The sequence below is a fragment of the Myotis daubentonii genome, chromosome 2, assembly GCF_963259705.1.
Source record: "Myotis daubentonii chromosome 2, mMyoDau2.1, whole genome shotgun sequence".
Lineage (NCBI taxonomy): Eukaryota > Metazoa > Chordata > Mammalia > Chiroptera > Vespertilionidae > Myotis > Myotis daubentonii.
The window spans coordinates 101,557,464-101,585,054 of record NC_081841.1 but is presented as its reverse complement, the minus strand read 5'-3'; the positions used below and the strand labels follow the sequence as shown (position 1 = coordinate 101,585,054).

Here is a 27,591-nt window from a genome sequence, read left to right as displayed (position 1 = left end):
ACATTATTTATATATTGTGTTATGCTTCCAGAGTTTCAAGGCTATTCTGATTCATAGACACAAGGAGATGCAAAATGTACCATGCAATCCTTGGAGCCACTTAAATAAGTTTGCGGGATCCTTGCAAAACAAGTCTGCCTGGCATAAAAGCTGAAATGTTGGTACCTATTATAATTTGGTATTTAACAACAGTCTGCATTTTTAAAGTCACATTTAAAAATGTTTTTAAAATAAACATTGTATCAAATATTTATTTATAGAACGAGGCTCCTGGGAATGGAATACTAGCCCATTCCAGGCCAACTCTTTATAGATCCTTATAAACTGAACAAAATATACAGCACAACTACTTAATTCATTAAAGTGAAAGAAAAAACCCAGGAAGACACCAGAGGAGAGTTGATGCTTGGAAGAAAAAATCTTTGGGTGCATTTCCTGTTTTTAATGGCGTTTTGCTTGAGGACAGGCTCTATCCCTCCAAGCAGAGCAGCTGAACTTAAAACAGTAAACCCACCGCCGTGCTGGCTTACCGCACAGTCTTAATAGCTTAGAAAACAAAAAGACCAAGTGTAGAGTGACTAAAGTAGATAGAAACTGAGGGGAGGATCCTAGAAAGTAGAACCAGAGAGGGGGACCCAAAAATTCTGTGTAAAACTGCCTAAACCTCTGGTTGATCCTGTAACCAGACATGAGCAAGGCAAATTCAAAGCAGCCTAGCTAAGAACTTGAGATTTCTACTGCTATCTATTGCAGGGGGTTAGGGTTGGGGAACTTAAGACTACCCATGTTAACTGTCTCCCTTAAAAAAAATTTGGTACTTTTTTGAGGAATGTAATAGAATCCAGAGTCTCTAAAATGCTCGATTCACAAAGTTATGATACAATCCAAAACTACTAGGCATGCATTCAAGAGAAAAGGTAATCAATAGAGATTAATCCTGAAGAGATCTAGATGTTTAAATTAGCAGCAAGGATTTTAAAGAGTATACTTATTCTCAAAGAGTAAAGGAAAATAAGCTTGTAATAAGTGAACAAGTGAGAAATCTAAGTAGAGAAACAAAGCTATAGAAAAGAACCAATAGGAAATTCCAAAATGGAAAAAAAAATGTCTGAAAAAAGGATTTACTAAATGAGCTTTAGAGCAAATTATAGATGACAGAATAAAGAGTCTTTGAACCTGAAAATAAATAAAATTGCCCAACCTGTGGAACAGAGAGAAAAAGAAATTTTAAATTGAAAGACTCTCAAGCAATTGTGGGCCAACTTTAAAAGTTCTAAGTATGTCACAGGAGTATAAGAAGGAGAGGACAGAAAGGGGCAAAAATACATTGGAAAAATAGTGCCAAATATTTCCCAAATATCATAACAGACATAATTTTACAGTCAAGCTCAGTGAACCCCAAGCAGTATAACAACAAAGAAAACAACATATAAGAATGAGAAGCAATATTGCTGGTGAGTGTGAACAGTATAGCTACTTTGCAAAACTTTGGCAATTTCTTATAAAACTAAAAATACACCTACCCATGACATAGCAATTTTGCTCCTGAGGATTTATCCCAAATAGGATGAACACAAATGTCCAGAAATTGTTGTGTAGGTCTTATCCAAGAGAACATAAACCCTCTATGGTATATACTACAATGGAACACTAGTCAGTAATAAAAAGGAATAAACAATTAATGCATGCAATGATATGAATTAAAAAAAACGACATCAAAAGAAGCCAGATGCAAAAGGATACATAATGTTTTATTCCATATCCTATATAATAAAGAGGTAATATGCAAATTGACCCTCACACCCTCACAAGATGGCTGCCTATGTATGACCAGGCCAGCAGGGGGTTAGTGAGGGATGACCAAATGACTGAACAGCAGGCTGCATGGGGCGAACAGGCTGGAGGAGGGGGGTGCAGTTGGGGGTGACCAGGCCGGCAAGGGGGGCAGTGACGGGCGACTAGGCCGGTGAGGGGGCAGTTAGGGGTAACCAGGCTGGCGGCAGGGGGGGGGGGGGGGGGGAGAAGTTAGGGACGACCAGGCAGGCAGGCGAGTGATTAGGAGCCAGTGGTCCAGTATTGTGAGAGGGATGTCTGTCAGTTTATGCCCAATCCTCCAAGGGGTCCTGGATTAGAGAGGGTGTAGGCTGGGCTGAGGAGATCCCCCCTCCATGCACGAATTTCATGCACCCAGCCTCTAGTATCCTATATAATAAAACCCTAATATGCAAATTGACTGAACAGCAGAAAGACCTGCATAATGAATGGTCGCTATGATGGGCACTGACCACCAGGGGGCAGATGCTCAAAGCAGGAGATGTCCCTGATTAGGGGCAGCTCCTGCATTGAGTGTCTGCCCCCCAAGAGGGAGGCGACCAGCGGTGGCAATTGGGGGGTGGGGCTGGCCAGCAGGCAGCTCCAGGCTGCCAGCCTAGGCGGGTGCCAGCGGGGGCCCCCTGATCGCCCAACCCGCCAGTCACCCCACAGATGGCCCTGATTGCCAGCTAGGCCTAGGGACCCTATGCTATATGTTGGGAACAGTCTCTTAAATTTAAAAATTAAAACCTGGCAAGGATACTCTAACACTGGAAAAACAGGATGCTGCGATGACATGCATGGACTCTGGCTTGCACATTTTGTGGTTAGCTCTGATTCTGACATTTATAACTGTGTGACAAAGTCAATTACATTTTTTATAATCAGGGCAAAAAAAATGTGGCTGCCCTTACAACAGCAAGATTCCTTTCACTTGTATGAAAAGTATGGTCACTGGTGCATGCAGCGTCCCTGATTGCAAGAGGGATGTCCGACTGCCAGTTTACACCTGTAAACTGGCAGTCGGACATCCCCCAAGGGTGCAGGCTGGGTTGAGGTCTGCCCCACCCCCTGCACGATTTTGTGCACTGGGCCTCTAGTGTGTGTGTGTGTGTGTGTATATATATTCCAAGAATAGACTAATCTGTGTGTGTGTGGGGGGGGGGGGGGGGGCGGGGGGCGGGGACGGGGAATCTGAATAAGCTGCTCCAGAGACTAGACTAGGAGAGACAGGGCATGAGGAAGCATTCTGAGGTCACAGTAACGCTGTCTATCTTGATGGAATTTGTGTTACATGAGTGTTACATTGTTAAAACTTGTTGAATGGTATTAAGATATGTGTGTTTCATTCTAAGTTATCTTTTACCTTAAAAATATTAAGTGCAGAGAGAGAACTGACTTAAGAAAACCATCAAAAATGATATATCCAGGAGAGAAATTAAGATGGCGGCATAGGTAAACACTGGAAATTGCTGCCTCACACAACAACTTCAAAAATACAACTAAAAGACAAAACGGACATCATCCAGAACCACAGGAAGGCTGGCTGAGTGGAAATTCTACAACTAGAAGGAAAGAGAAAAGCACAGAGACTCAGAGGAGGTGCAGAAGTAAAGTGCAGAAGTACGGAGGCACACATGGAAAGGGCTGGCAACTGTCTTTTTCAATTGGGAGGGAGTCTCAAGCTCCCGACTGCTTTGAACTCCAGTTCCGGGTGAGTCTCTGGGGACCCAGACTCATAGGGGACGAAACTGGACTGTCTGGCATCGGTCGGAACTCGAGGGTGGCTTTCTCTCAGAGGTGCTTGCAGCGATTACCATGGGACACTGAGAGGTGGGGCCTCTTAGGGTAGGACTGAGGAGCAGCCATAGCTCCTTGCTCCACCCTGTTGATTTCCTGAGACCTCGCCCCACCCAAGCTGTGCGCAGAGGCTTTTGCATATGAAAGGCCTGGCTCTTTGCAATCTGAAAATTACTTAACAAACTGCAACTGGGTCAGAGAGACCCAGAACTTCCAAAAGAAGGCCCAAGGCCCCACTGCAGCTTGCATTGCTTCACAGCTGGGCCTCATCTGGGCACCTCCAAACCCCAAACAAAGAAGAGGAATCTGCAGATCTTTCCATAGCTCCTGCTGGGTAGTCTCAGGCAGAGGCTAAATTAGCACCTCCTTAGCGATCTAAGAGCCAGTGTACCCAGTGGTCAGAGTGGGACCATCCAGATTACAACTCCTCAGATCCATAAGGGACACAGGGGCAGACTCAGTGAGCACCAAAGCCTCACTGAAACAAGTCTTGCCCCAGAAGGGTGTCTCCAGCACAGAAGTTCCCCCACTGTAGACACAGCTGATTCTCACAGCCAACTGGCCTGGAGGTCAATTCCTCCCAGTGATACCTACGACAATCAAGGCTTAACTACAACAAGACTGTGCACAAAGCCCACAAGGGGGTGCACCAAGAGTGTCCACCTCAGGTAATTGGGGAGGCTGAGCCACTGGGCCCTATAGGACACCTAGTACACAAAGCCACTCTATCAACACAGGGAAGCAGCCAAAATGTGGAGACAAAGAAAGAGGTCACAAATGACAGAAATGGAGGAAAGCAAACTACAGGATATAGAGTTAAAAACCACACTTCTAAGGTTTTTCAAGAATTTTCTAGAAACCACTGATAAATTTAGTGAGACCCTCATGAAATCTAGTGAGACCCTCGAGGTTATGAAAAAGGACCAACTAGAAATTAAGCATACACTGACTGAAATAAAGAATATTATACAGAGTTCCAACAGCAGACTAGAGGATCGCAAGAATCAAGTCAAAGATTTGAAATATGAAGAAGCAAAAAACACCCAACCGGAAAAACAAAAAGAAAAAAGAATCCAAAAATATCAAGATAGTGTAAGGAGCCTCTGGGACAACTTCAAGCATACCACATCCGAATTATGGGGGTGCCAGAAGAAGACAGCAAGATATTGAAAACCTATTTGAAGAAATAATGACAGAAAACTTCCCCTACCTGGTGAAAGAAATAGACTTACAAGTCCAGGAAGCGCAGAGAACCCCAAACAAAGGGAATCCAAAGAGGACCACACCAAGACATATCATAATTAAAATGCCAAGAGCAAAAGACAAAGAGAGAATTTTAAAAGCAGCAAGAGAAAAACATTCAGTTACCTAAAGGGAGTACCCATATGACTGTCAGCTGATTTCTCAACAGAAACTTTGCAGGCCAGAAGGGAGTGGCAAGAAATATTCAAAGTGATGAATTGCCGGGGTCCAACCCCAGCGGGTCCAGGGGTCCCCTAAGGTGTGGACGGAGTCGGCGAAGAAGGAACGATACAGAGATAGCGTTCAGTTGATCATCATAGCCGGGTTCGCTTGTCAGGGTCTCCAGCCAGGTTCTGTACAGGTACTCCAGTCAGGTTCAGTCACCAGGTTCTAGTCAGGCTGTCCTGCCAATCTCCGCAGTCAGGTTCAGTCCAGGATCTTTTGCCATGTTCTCTCGCTAGGTTCTGTCTCTAGGTTCTGAGGCCAGTTTCTGTCCAGGATCTTTTGCCATGCTCTCTCCAGCGAAGCTCCCCCGTCTCTAGGCGCTGTCTTCTGAATTCTGTCTCATGAGTTCTGAGTCTTTCTGTCTTGTTACAACTGTATTTATACCAGTTGATTCAATCCTATCAATCTCTATTACAAAGGTTAGGGTGTTTCTTATCTCCATTCCAGGGAGAAAAGATTATGTAGTTTAAGCATGATTGTTCGTAGTTAAAGGGATTAATTACCCGCCTGGCACTTAGTTGAGGGGTTTTATTCCCTCCCTAACTTCAGGGGAAAATCCCTACCTGGGGATTCAACCTTTCTCGGAGAGGTGACTTTGGTTAAAACACAGCACCAAGAAGGTGAGCAAACATATTAAGAACCGTATGCCATATATGCCAGGTCCCTTGAAACAGCAAGGATGGACCGGCTCCCGGCAAATTCCCCCTTTTTTATTTTTTAAAGGCAAGCATTAAAAAGAAAAACCTCAAATGCTCTCTTGTATCCATTTTAAGAGTAGGATTGGCGCTTTCTGCTATTACCTGAGTCCTGATCTATCACCCCAGGGAGAGCTTGCCAATCCTGCACTTTCCCGGGGTGGAAAGGCTGCAGTGGGGTTAAGGATAAGGCTCCTTGGGCCTACCTTCTCCCATGCCTCTACATTTACCTTTCCGGCACCTTTCCTTCCTCAGAAAAGCATGGACGTATTTCTTGTATAAAATGTTCTGTCTGACTGGGAGTAACCTTAATTCCTCTGCTAACAAGCATATATGTTAAAAGATCAATACGGAGTCTTTTTTCTTTAGACTCAGTATGGCACATCTTCTTAATCTAAAGATCAATACAGAGTCTTCTTTCTTTGGACTCAGTATGGCACATCTTCTCAATCTAAGTTCTGTACTATCCACCTTCTTACCCTACTTATCCTCTATAGGGGGGTCTGTAGCACCCTGGTGGAGTCCTATCCGTCCCGAGTGTGGGGTTCTCAATGGGGGGGGGGGGGGGGGCTTACCTAAGGGAATCCTGTTCCAGGGGTTCCCAAAGGTGTGGACGGAGTCGGCGAAGACTATCCACCCTCTTCCTATGGTGGAGTCCTATCCATCCCGAGTGTGGAGGTTCTCAATGGGGCGGCTTACCTAAGGGAATCCTGTTCCAGGGGTTCCCAAAGGTGTGGACGGAGTCAGCGAAGACTATCCACCCTCTTCCTATGGTGGAGTCCTATCCGTCCCGAGTGTGGAGGTTCTCAATGGGGCGGCTTACCTAAGGGAATCCTGTTCCAGGGGTTCCCAAAGGTGTGGACGGAGTCGGCGAAGACTATCCACCCTCTTCCTACGGTGGAGTCCGATCCGTCCCGAATGTGGGGCGCTTACCTAGGGGTCCCTGTTCGGGCGCCAGATGCCGGGGTCCAACCCCAGCGGGTCCAGGGGTCCCCTAAGGTGTGGACGGAGTCGGCGAAGAAGGAACGATACAGAGATAGCGTTCAGTTGATCATCATAGCCGGGTTCGCTTGTCAGGGTCTCCAGCCAGGTTCTGTACAGGTACTCCAGTCAGGTTCAGTCACCAGGTTCTAGTCAGGCTGTCCTGCCAATCTCCGCAGTCAGGTTCAGTCCAGGATCTTTTGCCATGTTCTCTCGCTAGGTTCTGTCTCTAGGTTCTGAGGCCAGTTTCTGTCCAGGATCTTTTGCCATGCTCTCTCCAGCGAAGCTCCCCCGTCTCTAGGCGCTGTCTTCTGAATTCTGTCTCATGAGTTCTGAGTCTTTCTGTCTTGTTACAACTGTATTTATACCAGTTGATTCAATCCTATCAATCTCTATTACAAAGGTTAGGGTGTTTCTTATCTCCATTCCAGGGAGAAAAGATTATGTAGTTTAAGCATGATTGTTCGTAGTTAAAGGGATTAATTACCCGCCTGGCACTTAGTTGAGGGGTTTTATTCCCTCCCTAACTTCAGGGGAAAATCCCTACCTGGGGATTCAACCTTTCTCGGAGAGGTGACTTTGGTTAAAACACAGCACCAAGAAGGTGAGCAAACATATTAAGAACCGTATGCCATATATGCCAGGTCCCTTGAAACAGCAAGGATGGACCGGCTCCCGGCAATGAATGCCAAGAACCTACAACCAAGATTACTTTACCCAGCAAAGCTATCATACAGAATTGAAGGTCAGATAAAGAGCTTCATAGATAAGAAAAAGCTAAAGGAGTTCATCACCACCAAACCAGGATTATATGAAATGCTGAAAGGTATCCTTTAAGAAGAGGAAGAAGAAGAAAAAGGTAAAGATACAAATTATGAACAACAAATACACATCTATCAACAAGTGAGTCTAAAAATCAAGTGAATAAATAATCTGATGAACAGAATAAACTGGTGAATATAATAGAATCAGGGGCATAGAAAGGGAGTGGACTGACTATTCTCAGGAGGGAAAGGGGTGTGGGGGATGCAGGAAGAGACTGGACAAAAATCATGCACCTATGGATGAGGACAGTGGGGGGAGTGAGGGCAGAGGGTGGGGTGGGAACCGGGTGGAGGGGAGCTATGGGGGGATAAAAGAGGAATAATTGTAATAATCTGAACAATAAAGATTTAATTTTAAAAAATGATATATCCAGCCCGGCCGGCATGGCTCAGTGGTTGAGTGTTGACCTGTGAACCTGAAGGTCACGGTTAGATTTCCGGTCAGGGCACATGGCCAGGTTGAGGGTTCAATCCCCAGTGTGGGACGTGCAGGAGAGAGCCAATCAATGATTCTCTCTCATCACTGATGTCTCTCTCTCTCTCCCATCATCTCTGAAATCAATAAAAATATACTTAAAAAATATTAAGTGCAAATATTAAACTCTAATTTATGATATGGACACTCAAGTGTTCAGGGGTGAAGTATACTGGAACTTACTTTGAAATGCATAAAATATGGTGACTTGATAGATGGACAGATATGGGTATAAGGGCAATTTTCTTGTAGTTTTAAGTTTTTTCATAATAAAATACTGAGGAAGAGGGATATGTGCCTAATTCTTAAAGGTCTACTGTGTAACAGGAGGATCACAGAAAATTCAGGAATTAAGAGACCAAGCTTTGAGAGCCAAGCAATGCAAGTAATGGTGTTTCCCCATCTTCAGCACTAGGGCTGAACTAGCTGAACACTAGGATGCCTTCTAAACAGAATGGTATGTCTGAGGCGGGAGGCTCTAAGATCCCTGAAGAATCAATAGGCTGCACATGTGGAGAGCTTTGCTGTACATCTGTAGCTCCGGTCTCACGGCACTTCCTCTTCCTTTCGCACCTTCCATTTCACTGACCTTTGGTTCCATTACCATCCATACTGTCCTTCCCACCTCAGGGGATGCAAACGCTGCTCTTCCCTGCTGTTGAGGAACTCCTTTTCCTACCACTGGCCCCTCGCTAATTTCTGTTCATTCTTAGACCTCAGCTTCGTTAGCCCACAGACCACACTGGGCACTCCCACTCCACCCCCAACTAAAGCACATGTGAAATGATCCCAGTTACTTACTTTGACAATATTCAATGTCTCTCTCCTTAAACTAAAAGATCCATGAGGGCAGAAATTGGCCAGCAGGTGACTTGTACAGGACAGTAACAGCTTGCCTTCATAACACTGTTATAAATAAGCCCAACCTTTTAGGGTTAAAAGTGTAATTTTATTTAGATGTTACTTGTACATAATCTATAGTAAGATATACAAACAGATAAAAATTGTTTAACAGGAATTTTTTTAAGACCACTTTAAATTTAATTTACAATAGCATTGGTAACAGTGCAGGATGACAGATAGTCTGAATAGAACACAGAAAGTCCTTGTTACTCTGGCTGATACAGTCCCACTAGCCTTTAATGGATTAAAATGGATCATGTATTTCAGTTGCAAATTATTACAAAACTTTCACAACCTAGCCACTGGGTGCTAAGAAAAGATTTTGATATTCTAAACATTTACTAAAATGAAAATGTCAATTCTTTAACAGTATACTTTTCCTAAAGAAAAATTAAAGGGTACCAAATCTTATGGTGTGGTTTTGGGCTAACAACAGAAAATCAACGATATCGTGTTTGTGTCGCTAATGTGTGACACTGACTGATCTTCTCATCCCCTCTGCCTAACCTATTAATATGAAAGAAAGCTTGTAAAATATTAAACTAAAATATACATGGGGGGAAGACTGGGGATAATTTAAAATAACCTTCAATAATATATAACTACTTTACAATGCAAAATTCATAGGTATGAAGTAAGCTTTTAAATGTTCTTCTCCATTTGTCTTAGTAAATACTTCTTGAAGATGAAAACTGAAAATTCAAAACATTCACTTTTTCCTTTTCATGTAATACCATGTTAGAAAAAGTCTAAATTTAAATTTTAGAATCAAATTTATTGAGAAAAATACTGCAAAAATAATCTAAATTGAATTTTAGTCCTTTTCCATTCTTTTGAAGGCTACATTACACATCAGGGCAAAAGCTTTTTCACTACAGGAAATCAAGTTGAAAATAACTTACTGATTAAACTACAGGCAACTAATAACCAATAGGCTTATGAATATTTATGAATAAAGTACCACTGATTTCATGGTAATGAGCTCTAAACAGAAGAAATCCTTACTTACTAGTAGATAGTAGCTTTATGTATCTTCTCCATCCTGAGAACAGAAAGGACAGGAGAAACAAAGAAGCATCACCAAATGTGAGTGCTAGAATTACACAGGTTACTCCTAATCCAAAGCACACAAAAAACAAAATACTGTAATAAAGACAAAATAAGACTAAAAAAATGAAAAGTCCAAGAATAATGCTAAGAGAGTAGGCCTCTACATTAAAAAAAAAGGAGAAATTAAAGAAAGAAATTAAAGGTTAATAAATTATTTCTTCTATTTAATAAAATTATGCTGAGAGCCAAATGGTGACTAGCTCCAAGAAACAGAACCTCAAGAAGCATGTGCCGATGAAAAGACTCGACGACCTGGCATAAGCATGGTCTTTGAAAGGGGGTGCAGACATGAGGCTTTCAGAGTTTCAAACTTTATGTGACTGAAACCCAACGTACAGGCCTTCTATGAGGACCACGTACAAGCCATGCTAATGTCCACTCAGGGACACAGACATGCTTTGGGGGCCGGCTGATTTCCTCAGATGAACTTGTTAGCACAAGTCTACCAGCTACAGTCCTGTTTACATTCCTACCATCAACCCAAACAACTCTTCAGCTAAAGATTCCTTCGCCATGTCTGAGCGTCACTAGTACCTGCCACTGTTTGAAATGTGGGGCCTTGGCACAAATCCCTTAGTAAGTAAAGTGTCTTAGTGTTTTGTGCTGTCTTATTTATAGTCAAAGCCTGGGTGTTTGTTTATGCTGGACGAGCAGTTATCCTGCATCCAAAATTACGGAGCATAAGCTCTCATTCATGAGTCTCCCCACGGTTTGCCTTCACCAGGAATATGAACCCCATGGGACGGTGTGGGGAGAAAGGGAGGGAGGGAAAGGGTAAAGGAACGTGACCTGCTACAGCTACAGGTCTAATCTAACCTGAGGTGTTTTTTTAAAATGTCATGTGCTGACAATGTGAGGAGAGAACCTCGTGCTTCCAGGACAGAGCGAAAGCCCGCTCCTGTGATGGGTCCCTAACCTGGCCACAGCACAGGAAAAGCAAAGAGCTCTCAACACCTGCATTCGCCTACACCTAGGCTTTTGAAGTTCAGACCAAGGGGAGCGGGGTGCCATCTGGAGCGCAGAGAAGAGCTCACTTAGGCCCGGGCTCCCGGGAAGCAAAAGGCGAAGGTCTCCTTTGCACTCAGGGCCCACACTCAGCAGCTCTACCCAGCGAGGCCGTGGCTCCCAGACTGCTCAACCTGGCTGGTGCCCACACGGAAGGGCTGTCGAATGTTTCGAGTGTCATCGCCAATAGCCCCGGAAGGAAAAAGAACCCTGTTCTTCATGTTTATTACGACTGAGCTGCTTACCTCTTACAAAAAGCATCCACAAGCACTGACTAAATGCCCACCGGGACGCCTGCTGAAAAGGCCCTTCCAATTTCACCTTTTATGAGCGTGCAAAGGCAATGAAATTATTCAACAAAACATTCAAATTCACAGAATGTACCACTCCAAGAAAATGAAAGCAGAAGCATTTGATTCTCCTTATTTGTTAAATCTTTCTCTCTAACCAAATGTTTCTCTCTTCTGAAACACACACAAAAATTTAAAACAGTATCACTTACTGATTGGAAGACGTCAACGCGCAGTTATTAATCTTGCTGAGGCCTAACACTAAGCAGCTTCACAAACACACAGCAAGTCTGCAGAACTGTAAGGTACGAGTAAACCCAAACTGCACTGAACACTTTCATGGCCAGGAAAAAGGAAGCAAAATGCTGTTTTCAGGACAATGCAATAGTTACAGCGTTATTTCCTCAGGTGCAGCACGATTTTCTATGTGTAGTGGCACTTAAGTATTACACAGTAAATACTGAAAGAACCCAGAAGTTTTGGATGTGCAAAAGCAATTATCACATTATTAATACAAAAGTTGCTAAGCTACAGGATTATAATACCACTATTTGGGTGCTGAGACCACTTAAAATTTTCAATACACTTCCGACACACGGTTTCCTGGCTGGCCACCAGCCTCGTCGCCAGGCTGCCCCCGCCACCTCAGTCAGACCAGTCATTTTCATCCAGCTCCGAGTCGTCGTCCGAGTCGCTGTACTCCACGGCAATGCGTCTGGACAGGATCGTGGCCACGTCATTCCCAACCGGCTCGCGCTTGGCTTCCTGCTCACGCTGCTCTTGTACTTTTTTCAGCTGAATTCCTAGAAGACGCAATGCACGGTTTAGAATTAAATCCTTTGCGTGCTCCAAATTAAGGAAAAACAAACTAGTAAGTCTACTTGACTTTTTTTCCCTCCTATTGACATTAAGGATAAAAACAGTTTTGGAAATCTGAAGGGAGAAAAGCTTGGAAAATAGAAGTTTCATGACTAATGAAAGAATGTACATAACAATTTTTACAGCAAAGTCACGGTGTGAACATCTTTAAAGAGAACCCGAGAGCTACGCTGTCCAACACAGGGTCCACGAGCCACGACAGCTGCTTCGAGCAAACGGACAGTGGCTGTGGCCGCCTCGCGGGACCGTGTAAACACGGGACATTTCTATTGTTACAGAACACTTTACTGAACAGGCATCATGGACAGCTCTTTTCTAACCCGCGGAGGTAACTGAGAAAACTTTGCTTCAGCAATTATTGTTGAAAATGGATATAAAATAAAAACATCTCTCTTACCTAGTAACAAAATGGATTATATGATGATTTAATGTGCAAATTCTTTTGAATTAATTTCAGATTTATAGAGTAACTGTAACACTAGTATCAAAACGTTCCCATATGACCTGCATCCAGATTCCCCAATGGGTAACATTTGATCACACTTGTTTTAGCAATCTTTCTCCATCATTGTTATTAATACACACAGATACTTTTTTCTGGACAATTTGAAAATAAGTAGCATATAATTTGCTATTTTGCCCTTTACCCCTAAAGTACTTTATGTGTAATTCCTAAAAAACAATGATCAAATTCAGATCAGCGTAGATATAATGCTACCATCCAGTCTACAACTTTTATTTAAATTTTGCCAAAAGACCTAATATAGCAAATGAAAAAAAGTTTCCACCAGGTTTGGGATTCAGTACCGATCACCTGTTACATTAGTTGTGGTGTTTCAATAATGATCCTTAATCTAGGCAGTTCTTCAGCCTCGGTGTTTTATGACTGCAGTTTTGTAGAATGCCCTCAATATGGGCTCCGCAGAGGTTTTCTCACGGAAAGATAGTTACAATTATCACTCTTCCTGGGCAGGGCTCACAGTGTCAAAAATCAAAACACTGTCCTCTTGTGACCCCAAATTCGTTATCTCCGAGGCATTAAATAGCTGTGGGACATTCAAGACAGACGAGAACCTGGGATCTGTAGGAGGCCTGACCCAGGTGCTGCAGCCAGGCGCAGAGGTGTCTGCGAAGGGCATCACAGACGCTCCAGCTGCTCCCTCAGTCACTTCCAGACGGGAGCAACTAACTGCGACCAAGCGCCTGGGCAGCTCCTCAGCGTATGAGAGGCGTTTAGAGTACACGTACTTCCACACCCTGGCGGTGACCCTCGACCAAGCCTGGCTGAGACCTGAGGTAAAGAATACCTGGTGTGCAGCAGGGTTTAGTGTGGGGTCTGCAGGGAGGCACAGTGAGGGAGGCTCCCCACTCTGATTGGACAGAGATGCTCTGCCTTCTTCGTTCATGTTCTGGGGGTTTGGTGTAGGACCTCCATCTGACAGAGTTCTGCTGCTATGTAAATGCTGCAAACTACTGGCTTAGCACATCAAGCTAAAAATATGGAAAGTCTAGGACATATTAGATATTTATAAAAACAAAATTACTAACATGAGCTCATTTTCTTTCATTTATACTTTTACCATTAGAGTAGAATGCAGACAAAATAGCCAATATTTATTTCTAGTCAAGTAAACCTTTCCTGAAGTCTCAGTTCTTTATCATATGTTTACTTTGCACAGACAAAACCACATTACTATTTTTTAAAATAGCAAATAACGCTCCTTTAACCATATTCTAAAAAACAATCTGGTGTAGCGAGGAGTCCCCTGAAGACCAGGCTCTAGCTGGTTGGAGACAGCAATCCCTTTCAGAATGGAAGATGGCACGTGCAGGGGATTCACTTACCCATTCGAATAGCGGCAAGAAGATCACTGCGAGCATCGCTTATGGGTGGCTGTGCAGTTTCTTGTCGTTTTGCCTCAGCTACTGGAGGGCCATGCATGGGGGAGGATGAGAGAGAAGAGCTTGTGCCAGGAGGGCCTGGCGGGGGAGGTGGGGGGCCCGGAGGAGGCGGGGCTGTGACCACCAGCCCAGTGGAGGGCGGATGAGGAGGCGCTGGGTAGGAGGACCCAGCTGCTGCTGGGAAGGAGGGCTGCATGGGAATCTGGAGAGGACTGACGAAAGCAGTTTGTGCTGAAGGGATCATGGGGGGTGGAGGGGGCGGAGGTGGTCCCGAGGGGTTGTAATATTCAATGATCTGGGCTGGGAGCATCCTGATGAGAGAGGAAACACAGAGTCATTAAAGCAGCAACAGAGGGTCACACCTGCGGTTCTGACACGGCTAGTAGAAAGGCCTCCCCCAAACACAATACATAGTCATTGGGATTTGAGACACTGCGGGACGCAATATCCACTGTTGGGTCAGTTACTTCCACAGGTTTACATACGACAGGGTTCATGCCATTCACTGAAATGCACCCAAAAGATAACCACTCAGAGAGGGATTTCCTGGGAAATGCTAGGTAAGAAGATGTCCTTTATACTGGGCATCGCAAAAGCAGGTGGATCACAAACTTGTCTTATAAGGATTCTGTGGCCAGATTTGGAAAATTCTATATTTTGTATCTCATCTCCATGGAAATGCCCCAAGCCCACAATGTCCATCAGAATATCAAAAGCTTTGAAAAGTCCTACAGCCAAGAAATCTGAATTCTATTTAGTCTAAGGTTTCCCAAACCAGCTGGACCCCACACTCTCTTCTTACCTGACAATTAGAGCCTCAGCAGAGACTTTGGGAGTCCTGACTTAACAAGAACCAACGACGGGAAACAGCCAGAGCTGTGTGGTCAGGGAGGATGCCCCCGAAAGCTGAGGGATGTACGTTTAGAAACTGATACATGCTGTTCTGGATACATGGTTAATGGAAACACACATTCGACTTTCCTGGGCACTGCCTGAGGGGTAACTCTTCAATATTAAAAAGGGAGTGCTAAGGCAGCCCATGAAAATACAGGTGCGTGCTTAAATTACTAACCACCCGAAGACGAGGGTCTTTCCTAGGGCGGTTTGAATTTCACTGATCAACAGGGAACAAGGTGGGAGAATGATGAGTGGGCATGAAGAGGTCAAGAAAGGAGATTATACAGCCAAGTGTAAGAAGGGAGGCAGGGGAGCTGCACTGCATGGGGAGCTGCACTGCATGCACTGCATGATGAGAATCTGTGGTGTGAATTCTCCCTGGCTCACCCAGGATATACTGGTACAGAGAAATTTGAGGATTTGGGACAGGTTCACAGAATCGGAGTTCCATCATTTATCAATGCCTCTGCTTAACGATCCACTCACACATACACAAATACGTGTATTAATGAGTATACGCATGAATACAGACACAAACCTGAGATTTATCTATAATAAGAAAAGGGAACAGCACGACACTGTATTTTTTTAACAGAACTTGTCATAACCAATGGTTTCCACATTCAGTCATTCTGGGCTGGACTCTGGCCTCTAAAATGTGACTATTTAATTAAAATTCTTAAACACACATAGCAAGATTCCATTGCAATAGTGAGTAGCAATTAGAGTACAAGGAATACGAAATTACCCATAGTCCGCTGGAGCCATGGGTGCCGAGGCCTGGGACCCCTCTGCGGCCTGTGGTGGGGGTGGTGGAGGTGGCTGCTGAGGTCTGTTCAGGGCCATGTGTCTCACCGAGGCAGAGGGGGGTCGGTACTCATGCTCGGGGGCCTGGCTGGCTGGCCCAAGTGGCAGCGCGTCACCTGCTGCATACGAAGGGGTGACGGGCTGCGGGTGCAGAGAATGGTTGGGAGTCGCTGGATACGAGTAATCTGTGACATCCGATGCATGAGACCTGGCATTCAAGAAAAGGGTGGGAGAAATTTAGGTTCAAAAGATTTCCACTAACCAGCACATAAGCATATATTTGAATAATAACATTGCCAATACACAGAAATCACACATTTATTTCCTTTACTGTAAACTAGGCCCAGCCTCATGAGAGCTTCCAAGCAACAACGTAATGACTAAGTTAGCAGCGAGCCCGGTGTTACATGGAATCAGATTCACGGCTTTAAAGTGAGCAAGTCAGACAGATGGGCAAGCAGAGCCCCACTTCACACCACATCAGCATACGGTCTTAAGAGAGAAGGCCACGAGACAAGTCCCACTTAATTCAAAAACAGAGGACTTTGGGGGCCATGAAGACAGAGGACTTCAGGGGCCAGTAAGCTGATAGCGTATCATCAGAAATTACAAAATGGCGGATAAACTGGGTAAATATCAACAGTAGGAACAGAAAAAGCAAGAATGCAGTGCAGTGAAAAATTGTTTTCTTAAACAGAAGAAATGTGTTTAGCCAAAAAAGAAAGACCATGGTGCACTATGGAAGGGCCTTCCAGCTTTCTCTGAATGCAGTCGTGGGCGAAACTCTGAAAGGGATGGGGACTGTATATTAGTTGACGGAGCTCAGACGGACAGAGGCCTTTGTGAAGGGGCACAGGGACTTGTAAAGGTCACAGCTGCACAAAATGGTGTTAGTAAGGGAGGTGCTCCTGGCCCGGTTACGGGACACGTGGTCAGTATGGGGGCTGCACATCCTCTCATGATGGCCAAAGCAGGGTGGGCAGCCTGAGGACGGCAATGCAGAGAGCAAAACGACAAACCCTCTGGGCGCTCTGTCCTCTTTCGTGCTCCCTGCCTGTTCCAGTGTCCTGGCATCACTCATAAACTCAATGCCCATTTTCCTCCTCTCCCACTCTTCTTTTCTTGTTCTGACTTTTCTCACATGTATCTGCTGGCTTCGGGTAGGACTCAGCTTGTGTTTCTCTCTCTGAAGGAAACAGGCAGACACACAAGGGGATGTGGAGGAGCAGGGGAAACACCAGCTGAACTTGGATCTTGGAATCAGACAGTAGCTTCCCTTAACTGGAGCATCTCAGACACAGAAAAAGCTCTCCACGTGACGAGAGACTGCCCCCTGCCCCAATTGCAGTGTAATAATAACAATTCACGTTTTCCTTCCCTAACGGCAGTATAAATTCTGTATTACGGAGTGCATATGATTATATCTTTTGAACTATGCAAACTGCTGGCAAGTAAGTTAAAAACATTTTTAATGGGGGAACAACCTAGCATATTTTCACAATGTAAAGACCTAAAACCCTGGAGTCCTTGGTGATGTATGTTTGACTCTGTATGTGACTATGTCATACGCTATGTGTACAATTTCTAAAGGAAACAAAGTGATCTGGAAAAATATAGAGCACTTCTCATGAGATGAGGAGCCAGAAATTATAAATATTCTGGAACAATGTAGATGCTGTCCTTATAAAAAGCTTTGTGACACAGCCAAAAGGAGTCAATATGAAGGAGGATAATCGGACCGGTGAGTGAATAGAGGAACAGGCAGTGAATGTCTGAATTCAAGAATTACAGCAGGAGGGCTGTGGACGGCAGGACTTGGAGGGAAGGTGGGCAGGACAGAGGACTGGTTTAAGAGTGAAGGCTCATTTAAAGGGGAGCCCAGTGGCTGGAGGAGAGGTGAGGAGTGGGGTGACTGCTGGAGACAGAGACCCCCATGCGGGAAGGTAGAAATCAGCTACAGAGACACACACCAATGTGGAGATGAGAGGACTGGTCCCGTGACCCCTGTTACAGGAGAGAGAACTGGTAGGAATGAGATGATATGGAAACAGGAAGAACTGTAAGTAGTGGAGACGTGGTGGGAGAAGCCAGGGACTCCCCAGGGTTTTGTGGATGGACAGGCGGGCAGAGTCAGAGCTGTAATACAGGCCTAGAGAGGATGAAAGAGCTCAAGGACAGCGGGGCATGGAGGTCTCTCTCTCCCAGACCATAGTGAGAGAGAGCCGGGGGAAGCATTTAATCAATTTTCATCCCGAATTTACACTCAAAATCAAACCACTGCTGATAATCTACAGAGAAAGCAAAAATGTATCATTAGTGTATATGAACCATTTTTATGTACGAAATATATTACTTATATGAACAGTTTTATTATATACAAGCCATAAACCTTAATATTCAAAATTTCCTGTTATTTGAAAACCGTGATTCTAAATAATACTTAAAATATGAATACAAAACATTAAAAAGTCAAAAGGCAGAAAGTATAGAGCATGATTCCAATTTTGTAAAAAACATATACATCTTTACAGGAAAAAGACAAAAAGGAAAAAGTACACTAAAATGCAGATAGTGGTTTCTCTGGATAATAGGATTATGGATAATATTTTAATGTTTTCTGTAATTTCCAAATATAAAAAAAATTATTTTATAATAAGAAAAAGTGATACACTTTAGTGAAATAAAAAATTTCTAAGTTAATTTAAGGGATGTAATCCAAGTAAAATATTAATTATAATCTACTTATATGGTACATGCATATAGTGAGAGGCCATGAAAAACAGTATGAGACAAAAGGAAATTCTAAAGAAACAAACTGATTAATCTATTTGCTTTTTGAAAAATAAAAGAAGTAAAGATATATCTAAAAATATAAAAATTTAGATACTAAATCATCTGCATAATTTTATACCCAGCATGAAGCAATCTAATCTCAGATGTTAAAATGAGCATCAACCATTCAACTGAAGGATTAAAAAATCATTTTTTTGTCTGTACATATTGAAATAAGAGTGCATACAGAGTATTATAAAATAAAGTATATGTTTTGCATGAGTAAACAATACAACTAAATTAGCTGGGGAAAAAACAACAAAAAGCAAACGGACATATTGGGAGCGCTCAGATTTAAGTGCTTCTCCCATCCAAAGAACTATACGTAGAATTGTCCACAGAAAAAACTGACATAAAGATCCAACCTTGAGACTAGAGCTCAGTTAAAGCTCTAATAATTCTCTAATATTTAGCAGATAACAACTTCTACAGAAAAATTACCTAGAACTTGCCTCATATCCAACCAATGACTTATAGCCCTTCTCGGGCAGGAACATTCACAGGCCTGTAACTACCAAATGTTAAGCAGCTTCTGTATGCAGTCTGTGCTAAGCACTGAAATTATAAAGACAAAATTTATTTTAAAAGGACACAGATCGAAGGCCAGGTCCAGGTTGTTGCTGTTTTTGAAACATCCTTCAGTCACATAGGAATTCTCTGTTCGGATTTTTAAATGCTGATGGAAGACTTAGAGAGATTATGCAAATGCAAGACAACAACTTTACAAGAGCAGAAATAGGAAATTAAACCGTAAGTTAAAATTGACTAGTTAGTCCCTGTTGTTCAATGAATCGCTTCTGTGAAAAATGTGACTTATTGATCGCATCATTCACACCTGCAAGAAACATTTTTACTTAATTGCTAACATAATTTTAAAGTAAACACCAACAGAATTCTCCTGAAAGCAGAGCACATAAGATTAGTGAACTGAAAAAATAAATACCTTTTGCTTGTCACTTTTTACAAAGGTCACCAAAAAGCGCAAAGAAATTATTCCTTGACCACATCAATTACTACCTACCAATCGTTTTGATATCAAATAGTAAAAGAAATTCAACTCTAAGCTGAAGAGTAAGACAAAGAATTAAATGATTAAAATAAAAATGTAAGTCACTGGCAGTCATTAAGCCCAAATTCAGAATCTATGTTAACACACTACATATCTAGATTAACTGAACAAGAAAGTAAGTCAGAGATATGAAAAATCATACAATGTGACCCAATGCAAAACTACTTTAAAATATTATTTCAAAATTCATGTATATATATAAAATTTATTTTTAAGAAAAGATGTGAAACATTCTGTGGCCTTATAAATACCAAAGCTACTATTACCAGTCATGTCCAAGGAATAAATAAAATGCAGCACTACTCAGAGGCATTACTACACACACACACACACACACACACACACACACACACACACACACACCTAGTGTCTGGGGACAGGGATCCCTCGGAAGACGCTCCGTGGTACACACTCTGAGACAACCTGTTGTCGGGTCTGAGCTCTTTGTCATATGCCATCATATTCCACTCCTGGCGCCTGTTTCTGGCTTTTCTAACCTTTTTCACCTCACGGGTTGTGCCATCTATACGCTTTTGCTCCTGAAGTCCAAGAAAAGAAAGCAGGCATGCCAAGACAGGAGAGAAAGGACAACAGGTTAAATGCAGTTATAATGCTCAGGACATAAGCATGATGTGCAGATAATGTTAGAAAATTCTAACACAGTGCCTACTCTTACCCAACACAGACCCCCCAAAGGTAACAAATACTTAACTATTTAACCCAAATAAATGAAAATTACTCTGCTGCAACTACCAGAATTACTATCATTTTTAGTAACGAATTTTCATCTTACTAGGCATTTAGCTTATTTTAAATATACTATACCTTTTAGATCTATATTATACAGATGAAATGTCAGATGGCACCATTCAGAGAAATCATTTCCCACCCCTATACAGTTTTGACTGGCATGTTAACATGCGATCCTTCAAAAAAAAATTCAAAATGTTCTATTTCCAGTTTCTAAAAGAAATATTTAAGCTAATCCTGCAATGAGCCAAACCCAAAACAAAAATAAGGTACAAACTTACCTTCCCATACAAAGACTCATTCTTGCCCCAGCCCTATTTTGCCAGCAAAAATGTATCCAATAAATACTTGTCCTACATGGGTACTTCTTTAAAGGCAAGAACAATTATTTCTGTTGTTTATATATTTTTCCCGTTTCCCTCATAAAATTTTATGATCCCTAAGGACAAGAACTATGTGCCTCTAAGTTCTACATTCCTCTTACAGTCCCTCCACACGTCATTTACCTAGGGTGCACACTCAATCAATGCTGACTAAATGATCAAATCCAGTGAGCTTACAGGGCATGCTATGTCTCAAACATGCCAGGCATCGATGATACAAAAGGAAAACAACAACAAGACGGGTGTCTGCCCTCATGGAGCTTGCAGTCCAGGGGGGGAAGCCTACAACATCACAGAAATAAATGTATAATTATAAAATGTAGTCAAACATAAATGCACTATGTGTAGAATGCTGTCTAGGTTGGAAGTCAGGGACAGCGTCCATGAGTGAGTGGGAGGAGGACCTGTGAGTGACTGGCATGGATTGCAGGGAGCCCGTCAGAGCAGGTAAGAGGTGACAGAGTGGGCATGGGCTCCCAGGAGGAGGAAGAGCACCACTTAGGAGAAATAAAAGGTGAGAGGCAAATGAAGGTTAATGGCCCCAAAGAGCTGAAAGGTAAGCAAGACCTCAAAGGCTACATTAAAAATGTTGTTCTTTATCCCAAGAATAGTGGGAAAGCACTGATGAATAAGAAGGGAAGGGCTGACATATTGAAGAAGAGGCATTTGAAAAGATCCCTCTAGGTTGGGGAGCACAGACTGAAGGAGAAAGGTAGAAAGCTATTCAGGTGGTCTAGTGAGGAGGGTAGGCGGCTCATGGTGGTAGTGAAGACACAACGACTAGACTGTTTTTGGGTAAAAAGGAGGTACAGACAAGGTGTTGGCAAAGAAGGTAAACATGAAATTCACAGAACATATATGAAGGGTTAATAAAGATGAAAAGATGTGTAATGCAAATTAGATTTTTTAGAGGGAAGGAGGGCTCATAAAAATAATAATATCCAGGACTGGAGGAGGCCTGTTAAGAGTATAGACTGGTTCAGTGTTTTAAGGGTCAGGAGCAATTAGATGGTATCTTTCAAAATTTAAACCTCACATTCGACTTCTATGAATTTGCTCTGAAGAATATCTGCACGTGAGTACAGGGATATCTACTACAGTATTGTAAATAGTAACAATTTAGAAACAACCTAAATATTCATTACTCTAGTAATGGGCAAATAGTTTATGATAACTATTAAAATGCTACATAACTTCATAAAAAGAATGAAGTACATCTTCAATTATGGCAACATATGTGTATGTCTGTGTGTATAAGTTGTATGTAGTACAATTCTATGCATATAAAATACTTTGTGAAATGTATATGCATATATTTATGAATAACTGAAAAAAAATCTAAATCTAAAAATATGCATGCCAAGCTGCTAAATGTTAACGTAGTTATGCCCATGGAAGAAAAACATATCCCCAATTTACTTTCGTGTAATTTGAGCATTTCACAACCTGCATGTATTGTCTGTATACTTAAAACACACACAAACAAACAACAAAAAACCCCACCACCACCACCACCACCAAAAAGGAGGGAGATTTCAATGGATCCCAATACACATCCTAATTAAGAACCACTGTATTAAATTGATTAGACTATCCCCCTTACTTTTAAGAGATGAATGCTGACATATTTAGGGGCTGTTATAATAACTCTCTTTGCAATAGTTTAGCATCCAAATTTACCCATCAACATGCACACACCACACACACAGAGGCCACATATGACAAAATGTTAACAGTGAAGCATCTATGCTCCAACTACACTGGCCTACACTCAAATCTCTAGAAAATGCCAAACTGTTCCCTAGACCAGAATGATCTTAGCTACTTCAGAAGCATCCCGTCTCCTCTGCCCTCCACTCCTCCAGCACCCTCTTACCTACATGTGCTCGCACATGCGCCCACGAGCACACCTGCACCCAAACAATGACTTGAGCTAACTTCCATCCATGGTTGGATCTGTGAAAGGTACCCCGAGGCTGTCCTTGACACTCCACTTCCTCCTCACTGTCATCCCCACCTTGTCATCTCCCCCCCAGCACACCATACTTCTTCACAACACTTACCAGCATTGTAACTGCATACTTTCAACTACATATTTATTTGCGTAATTTAAAAAATGTTTTTAATGGATTTCACACCCAAATTTTCTAAACAAATTTTTCCTTCATATAGACTTGTCAATTCCAAATTGAAAGTGACTTGCTTCCTAGAAACCCTAGAGGATTTCCAAAATGGAGGATATCTTGCCTCATTTTCTGCTCCTACATAAAGGAGATTTGTATTACAATTTCTAATTTCTTTCCCTCTTTATGAGTTCCAGAGGGCTGCATGATTATTTAATGCCTGTTTCCCCCACTCTATTGTAATCTCCATGAGGTGGCAATCCTGTCATTTTCACCACTGTTTATCCAGCATTAAAAGACTTCTTTCTTTCTTTTTTTTTTTTTTAAAGAGAATCTTAGAAGCATTGAACAGACTGTTGAATCTCAGAAGGAGAGCGGGATGGGGGTGGGGAGGGAAGAGATCAACCAAAGAACTTGTATGCATATATGCATAACCCAGGGACACAGACAATATAGGGTGGTGAAGGCCTGGGGTGGGGGCAGGGGAGGGCTAGAAAGGGTCAGTGAGGGAAAAAGGGGACATATGTAATACTTTCAATAATAAAGATAAAAATATAATCATTATATAAATGAATGAATAAAAAATCCTTATCAGAATTTTATGTGTTTGAGCAATGTGGAATGAGACAAAACTGCCAAGGAAATGATACTAAATTTGATGACACAATAATCATACGTAGATTAAGACTTTTCCCCTGAAGAACACTGGTGAAAAATTAAATATTTTTGCCAAAAGTATCACTGGGAAGGGAAACCTAGAAGGCAATTTAAAAGGACTTTTGCCTGGTTACTACCAAGAGATGTGGGGATTACGGCCAACATGACTAAGTATCTTTTTTTTTCTGTCCCCGACAGTGGGGTCTTCCTTTTCTCCATTTGAATACTTTGTAGTTTCTTAGCTTGAATAATCCTCCACTTGAGTACTCAGCAACTCTCCCAAGATTCCCCAGTTAATCCCAAACCATGAGCACAAGAAAAGAGGAAACCAAGCCTTTGGAATTCTCTCCTAGAATTCAGTGGTAACATCTTACACTTACAGTCTGCAAATTGTTATCATGTACTCTGTTGTAAATCCTAGTTTCAAATTCTCTTCCATCTCAAATCGTCGCTCCTACTGAGCTAAGACACCTAAATGCCTCAACATCTTAAGACCTCGAACCCACAAAAAGGTAAGCATTTCTCTTAACTAAAGCACTCTAATATTTGTCAAACAAACCAGATGGTCATTTTTAAAAAACATAGCTTACATATAAAAAGTCTTAGCAAATATTATCCTTTGGATAATTAACTCTTCTCAGTGGCTTAAACCTAATTTCTGGGCCCCAAAGGAACAATTTTCAAAATATAAGTCCCCACACCTGCAGAGAGTGAGCTTGTCCCTCCAAGAGTGCTCACAACCTTCAGACGGTGCTTCTCACCCTTCAGACTTGCAGTGACCTTGCCTACCTCTACCCACCAAAGGAGTCTCACGTCCAGTAAATACCATCTTCTGAACTTGCCAATCACACGCTTTTCAATCCAATATGAACAGCTCACTAAAGCATTAATTACAGCTAGGTGGCAATCCAGTTATGAAGAAAGCTTTAAATGATGGAAGCAAATAATTATTTCTGATACGGAATATTGACTGCTTTATGAAATTTGAAAGAACAGAAGAAAAGTTCTAAAACATGGTTAAAAACAAAAGTGGAATTTTAGCCACTACTTTTGTGAAGCAAAGCAAGTGTTAGAGAACAAATCAAGAGTGTTTACAGAAAAATGGTATTACTGTGTTAGACGGACTTATCTGTATCTTCCTGTATAAACTACAATCTCTAAAAAACCTTCATCACTAAATCCAACATCTCAACCATTCAAGTAAAGAATTTACTTATTTCTTTTCAAACAAGAATCCATTTACACATTTATATGCACAGTTCCCCTAATGGAATTATTTACCTTTTGACGCCTTTTCTCTTTCCTTTTGTCTTCTGTATCCTGTAGCATTTTTTCTTTCCAGAGGTCAAAGAAATAGGAAGGATCAGTATAGAACTTCAGCCCATCCTTTTTATCATCTCTATAAATCAAGATATTACAAGTCAGAGGGGGAAAAAGACTGTTAGATATCTTCATATGGGAATAACATAATTCACTTTTTTTTTTTAGAGAGAGAGAGAGAAACATCGATGTGAGAGAGACACATTGACTGGTTTCCTCCTGTACATGCTCCGACCAGGGCTGGGAATAGAGCCTGCAACCTAGGTATGTGCCCTTAACCAGAATTGAACCTGGGACCCTTCAGTCTGCGGGCCAACACTCTTTTTAACGAGCCAAACCTAATTCACTTTTAACTCATGAGATTATAGCATCTACATGGGGCATTTTAACTGTCCTATACATTATTAAGTTTCTCAGATTTCCTTACTTAAAAGAGTGTAAATATTTAAGAATATCAACTTTTTCTAGAATAATCAGGTAAAAAGTACTCTTGCAAATTTAGATTTAAATATAGAAAAGTGCTCCTAAAAATCACAATATGGCTCAGAAACAGTAATATTCAATACCTCAATTACTTTAGGAAATGTTCTGTTTATTCCAACAGGGGGCTATATACACAGAAACAGATGGATTCTTTACACACACACACACATTTACTTTTACTCTGGAGTGTCCATGTTATGAGGATAAAGTTAGTAAGTTCTTTGTCCCCTTTGCTCAATAAGTTTTGCCCAATATCTAAAAATTCACTTAGGAAAAAGAAAAACATTCATAGTATGTAAATGTGACTTAGAAAAACAGTAATGAAATATTTTTAAAGTGGAAGTAACCAACAAAGAAAAATCACTTGTAGTCATTTCATTTTCAAGCACTGCTATGATTACTATGGTCTAGAGAGAATATTTCAAGTCTTTGTATAAGTTATTCATTAAAATAATGCAGCCAACATGATTTAAAAGTATAATATAAATCAGTAAGAAATCTAAAACTAATCATGGTATGAAGTAAATACTCTAGTCTATCAATGCTTTAAAAGTATCTGGCCTATAGATTACCTTCAAGAGGAAGAAAAACACATTTCATATCAGTATTTCACTAAGTCATTTAAGGCACGGAGAGGAAGCAAAAATTAGTAAAATAAGTATAGGAAAGAGTTTATGCCCAAATAGTCAAAGAAAGCTAAGTGAATTATTCAAGGGGCAAAGCCATCTGTCCTTGCATCTCCTTCTCTGCCATGTCCTGTAATCTCATCAAATGAAAAAGGCCTTGTTCCTCTGAGGGCTATTCTGGCCCCTCTCTGAAAACCACTAACAAACCAGTGCACTGTACTCTACACTTTAACCTCAGACTACTTACAATCCTTTCTTTTCCAAATTTCTAACTGATAAGCAATGTGCAGTAAGAGATTTTATTAAAAACATTGTTGTGAAAACCATGTTTCCCTAAATACTAGACCTTCAATATAGATAACAATATAGAAAATTTGAGCATGAACTTGCTGCAAAATTTAAGATGTACAATAAATTCACATTTTCAAAAGAATGAAGCTAATACTTAAATGAGGTCAGAAACTCACATAAGTAAACAAATATTAACCTTGACATAAAAATATAAGCAGAAATGTCCTATGTTCATAGAACTAAACATTTGATTTTTCAGTCACATTGTACTTCTCATATATTAACTGTGTTAGGACAGTGTCATACTTAAGCTCAAATGCAAAAGTTTGTGCTTTACATACCCCAAATATTACTGTACTGAGAAAAAAAGAAAACAGAGAATTCATGAACATGGACTAAGCAGTGGTTCTCAACCTTCCTAATGCCACGACCCTTTAATACAGTTCCTCATGTTGTGGTGACCCCCAACCATAACATTATTTTCGTTGCTACTTCATAACTGTAATTTTGCTACTGTTATGAATCATTATGTAAATATCTGATATGCAGGATGTATTTTCATTGTTCGCGACTCACAGGTTGAGAACCGCTGGTGATTGATTATAGGGAAGGGGAGGAGGAGAAGTGGACATGAAAAAATTAAATTTAAAAATTTTCATAAAGTAGATTTGAATTGGTGCTGCTATTCTTAAACACACTATTAAAAAGTCATGGAGATTTTTATTTTCCATAAAACTGAATACACACATACAATATATATATGTCAATTTGTTTTTTATGCAATGAAAATTTTTAGATCATCACAAATATTTCATCTTGATCCTAATTATTCACATATAAGTGTAAGTGGTTAGTTGAGCACAAGCAAAATTACAAGTTAAAACTTCAGCTCACAATACCACTATTTACATATATCATTGATTTTAAATAAGTGTGCTAAAGCCTCCAGAAAAGTATCCTTGTTCCTTAGGAAAATGTGGCATCTTGCTCCTCTCCCATCAGTGTTTCCATGGGCTCTCACATTTTTTTTTTTGAGAGAACCTTTCTCCCCTTCCTGAAAGAAAGGGATGCTGTGGGAATTGCTGCTTTACCAGCAGAGCTATAGGCCCAAACTGGGACTCTTGGACCATGAGAAGGTACAGAAATTCAGACCAAGAAAAACTCTGGGCATCCTTGAGGACCAATGGCCTACGAAGGCAGTAAAAAGAAG

At 41.5% G+C, this 27,591-nt stretch overlaps 1 protein-coding gene across 2 annotated transcripts in view; it reads right to left on the bottom strand.

Annotated features, from left to right (window-relative positions):
- Positions 1-8,981: 8,981 nt before the first annotated feature.
- The window catches only part of WASF3 (WASP family member 3), a 158,654-nt gene continuing 140,044 nt past the window's right edge, over positions 8,982-27,591 (bottom strand). The window contains exons 6-10 of one of the 2 annotated variants that reach the window (XM_059684038.1): positions 24,943-25,060; positions 20,112-20,287; positions 15,789-16,055; positions 14,087-14,454; positions 8,982-12,165 (exon numbers count right to left, since the gene is read on the bottom strand). In XM_059684038.1, coding sequence (XP_059540021.1) covers positions 12,008-12,165; positions 14,087-14,454; positions 15,789-16,055; positions 20,112-20,287; positions 24,943-25,060 — 1,087 coding nt within the window. In that variant the 3' untranslated portion in view covers positions 8,982-12,007. Of the gene's footprint in view, positions 12,166-14,086; positions 14,455-15,788; positions 16,056-16,866; positions 17,034-20,111; positions 20,288-24,942; positions 25,061-27,591 lie in introns of both variants that reach the window. The other variant, XM_059684039.1, reaches the window with a different exon arrangement.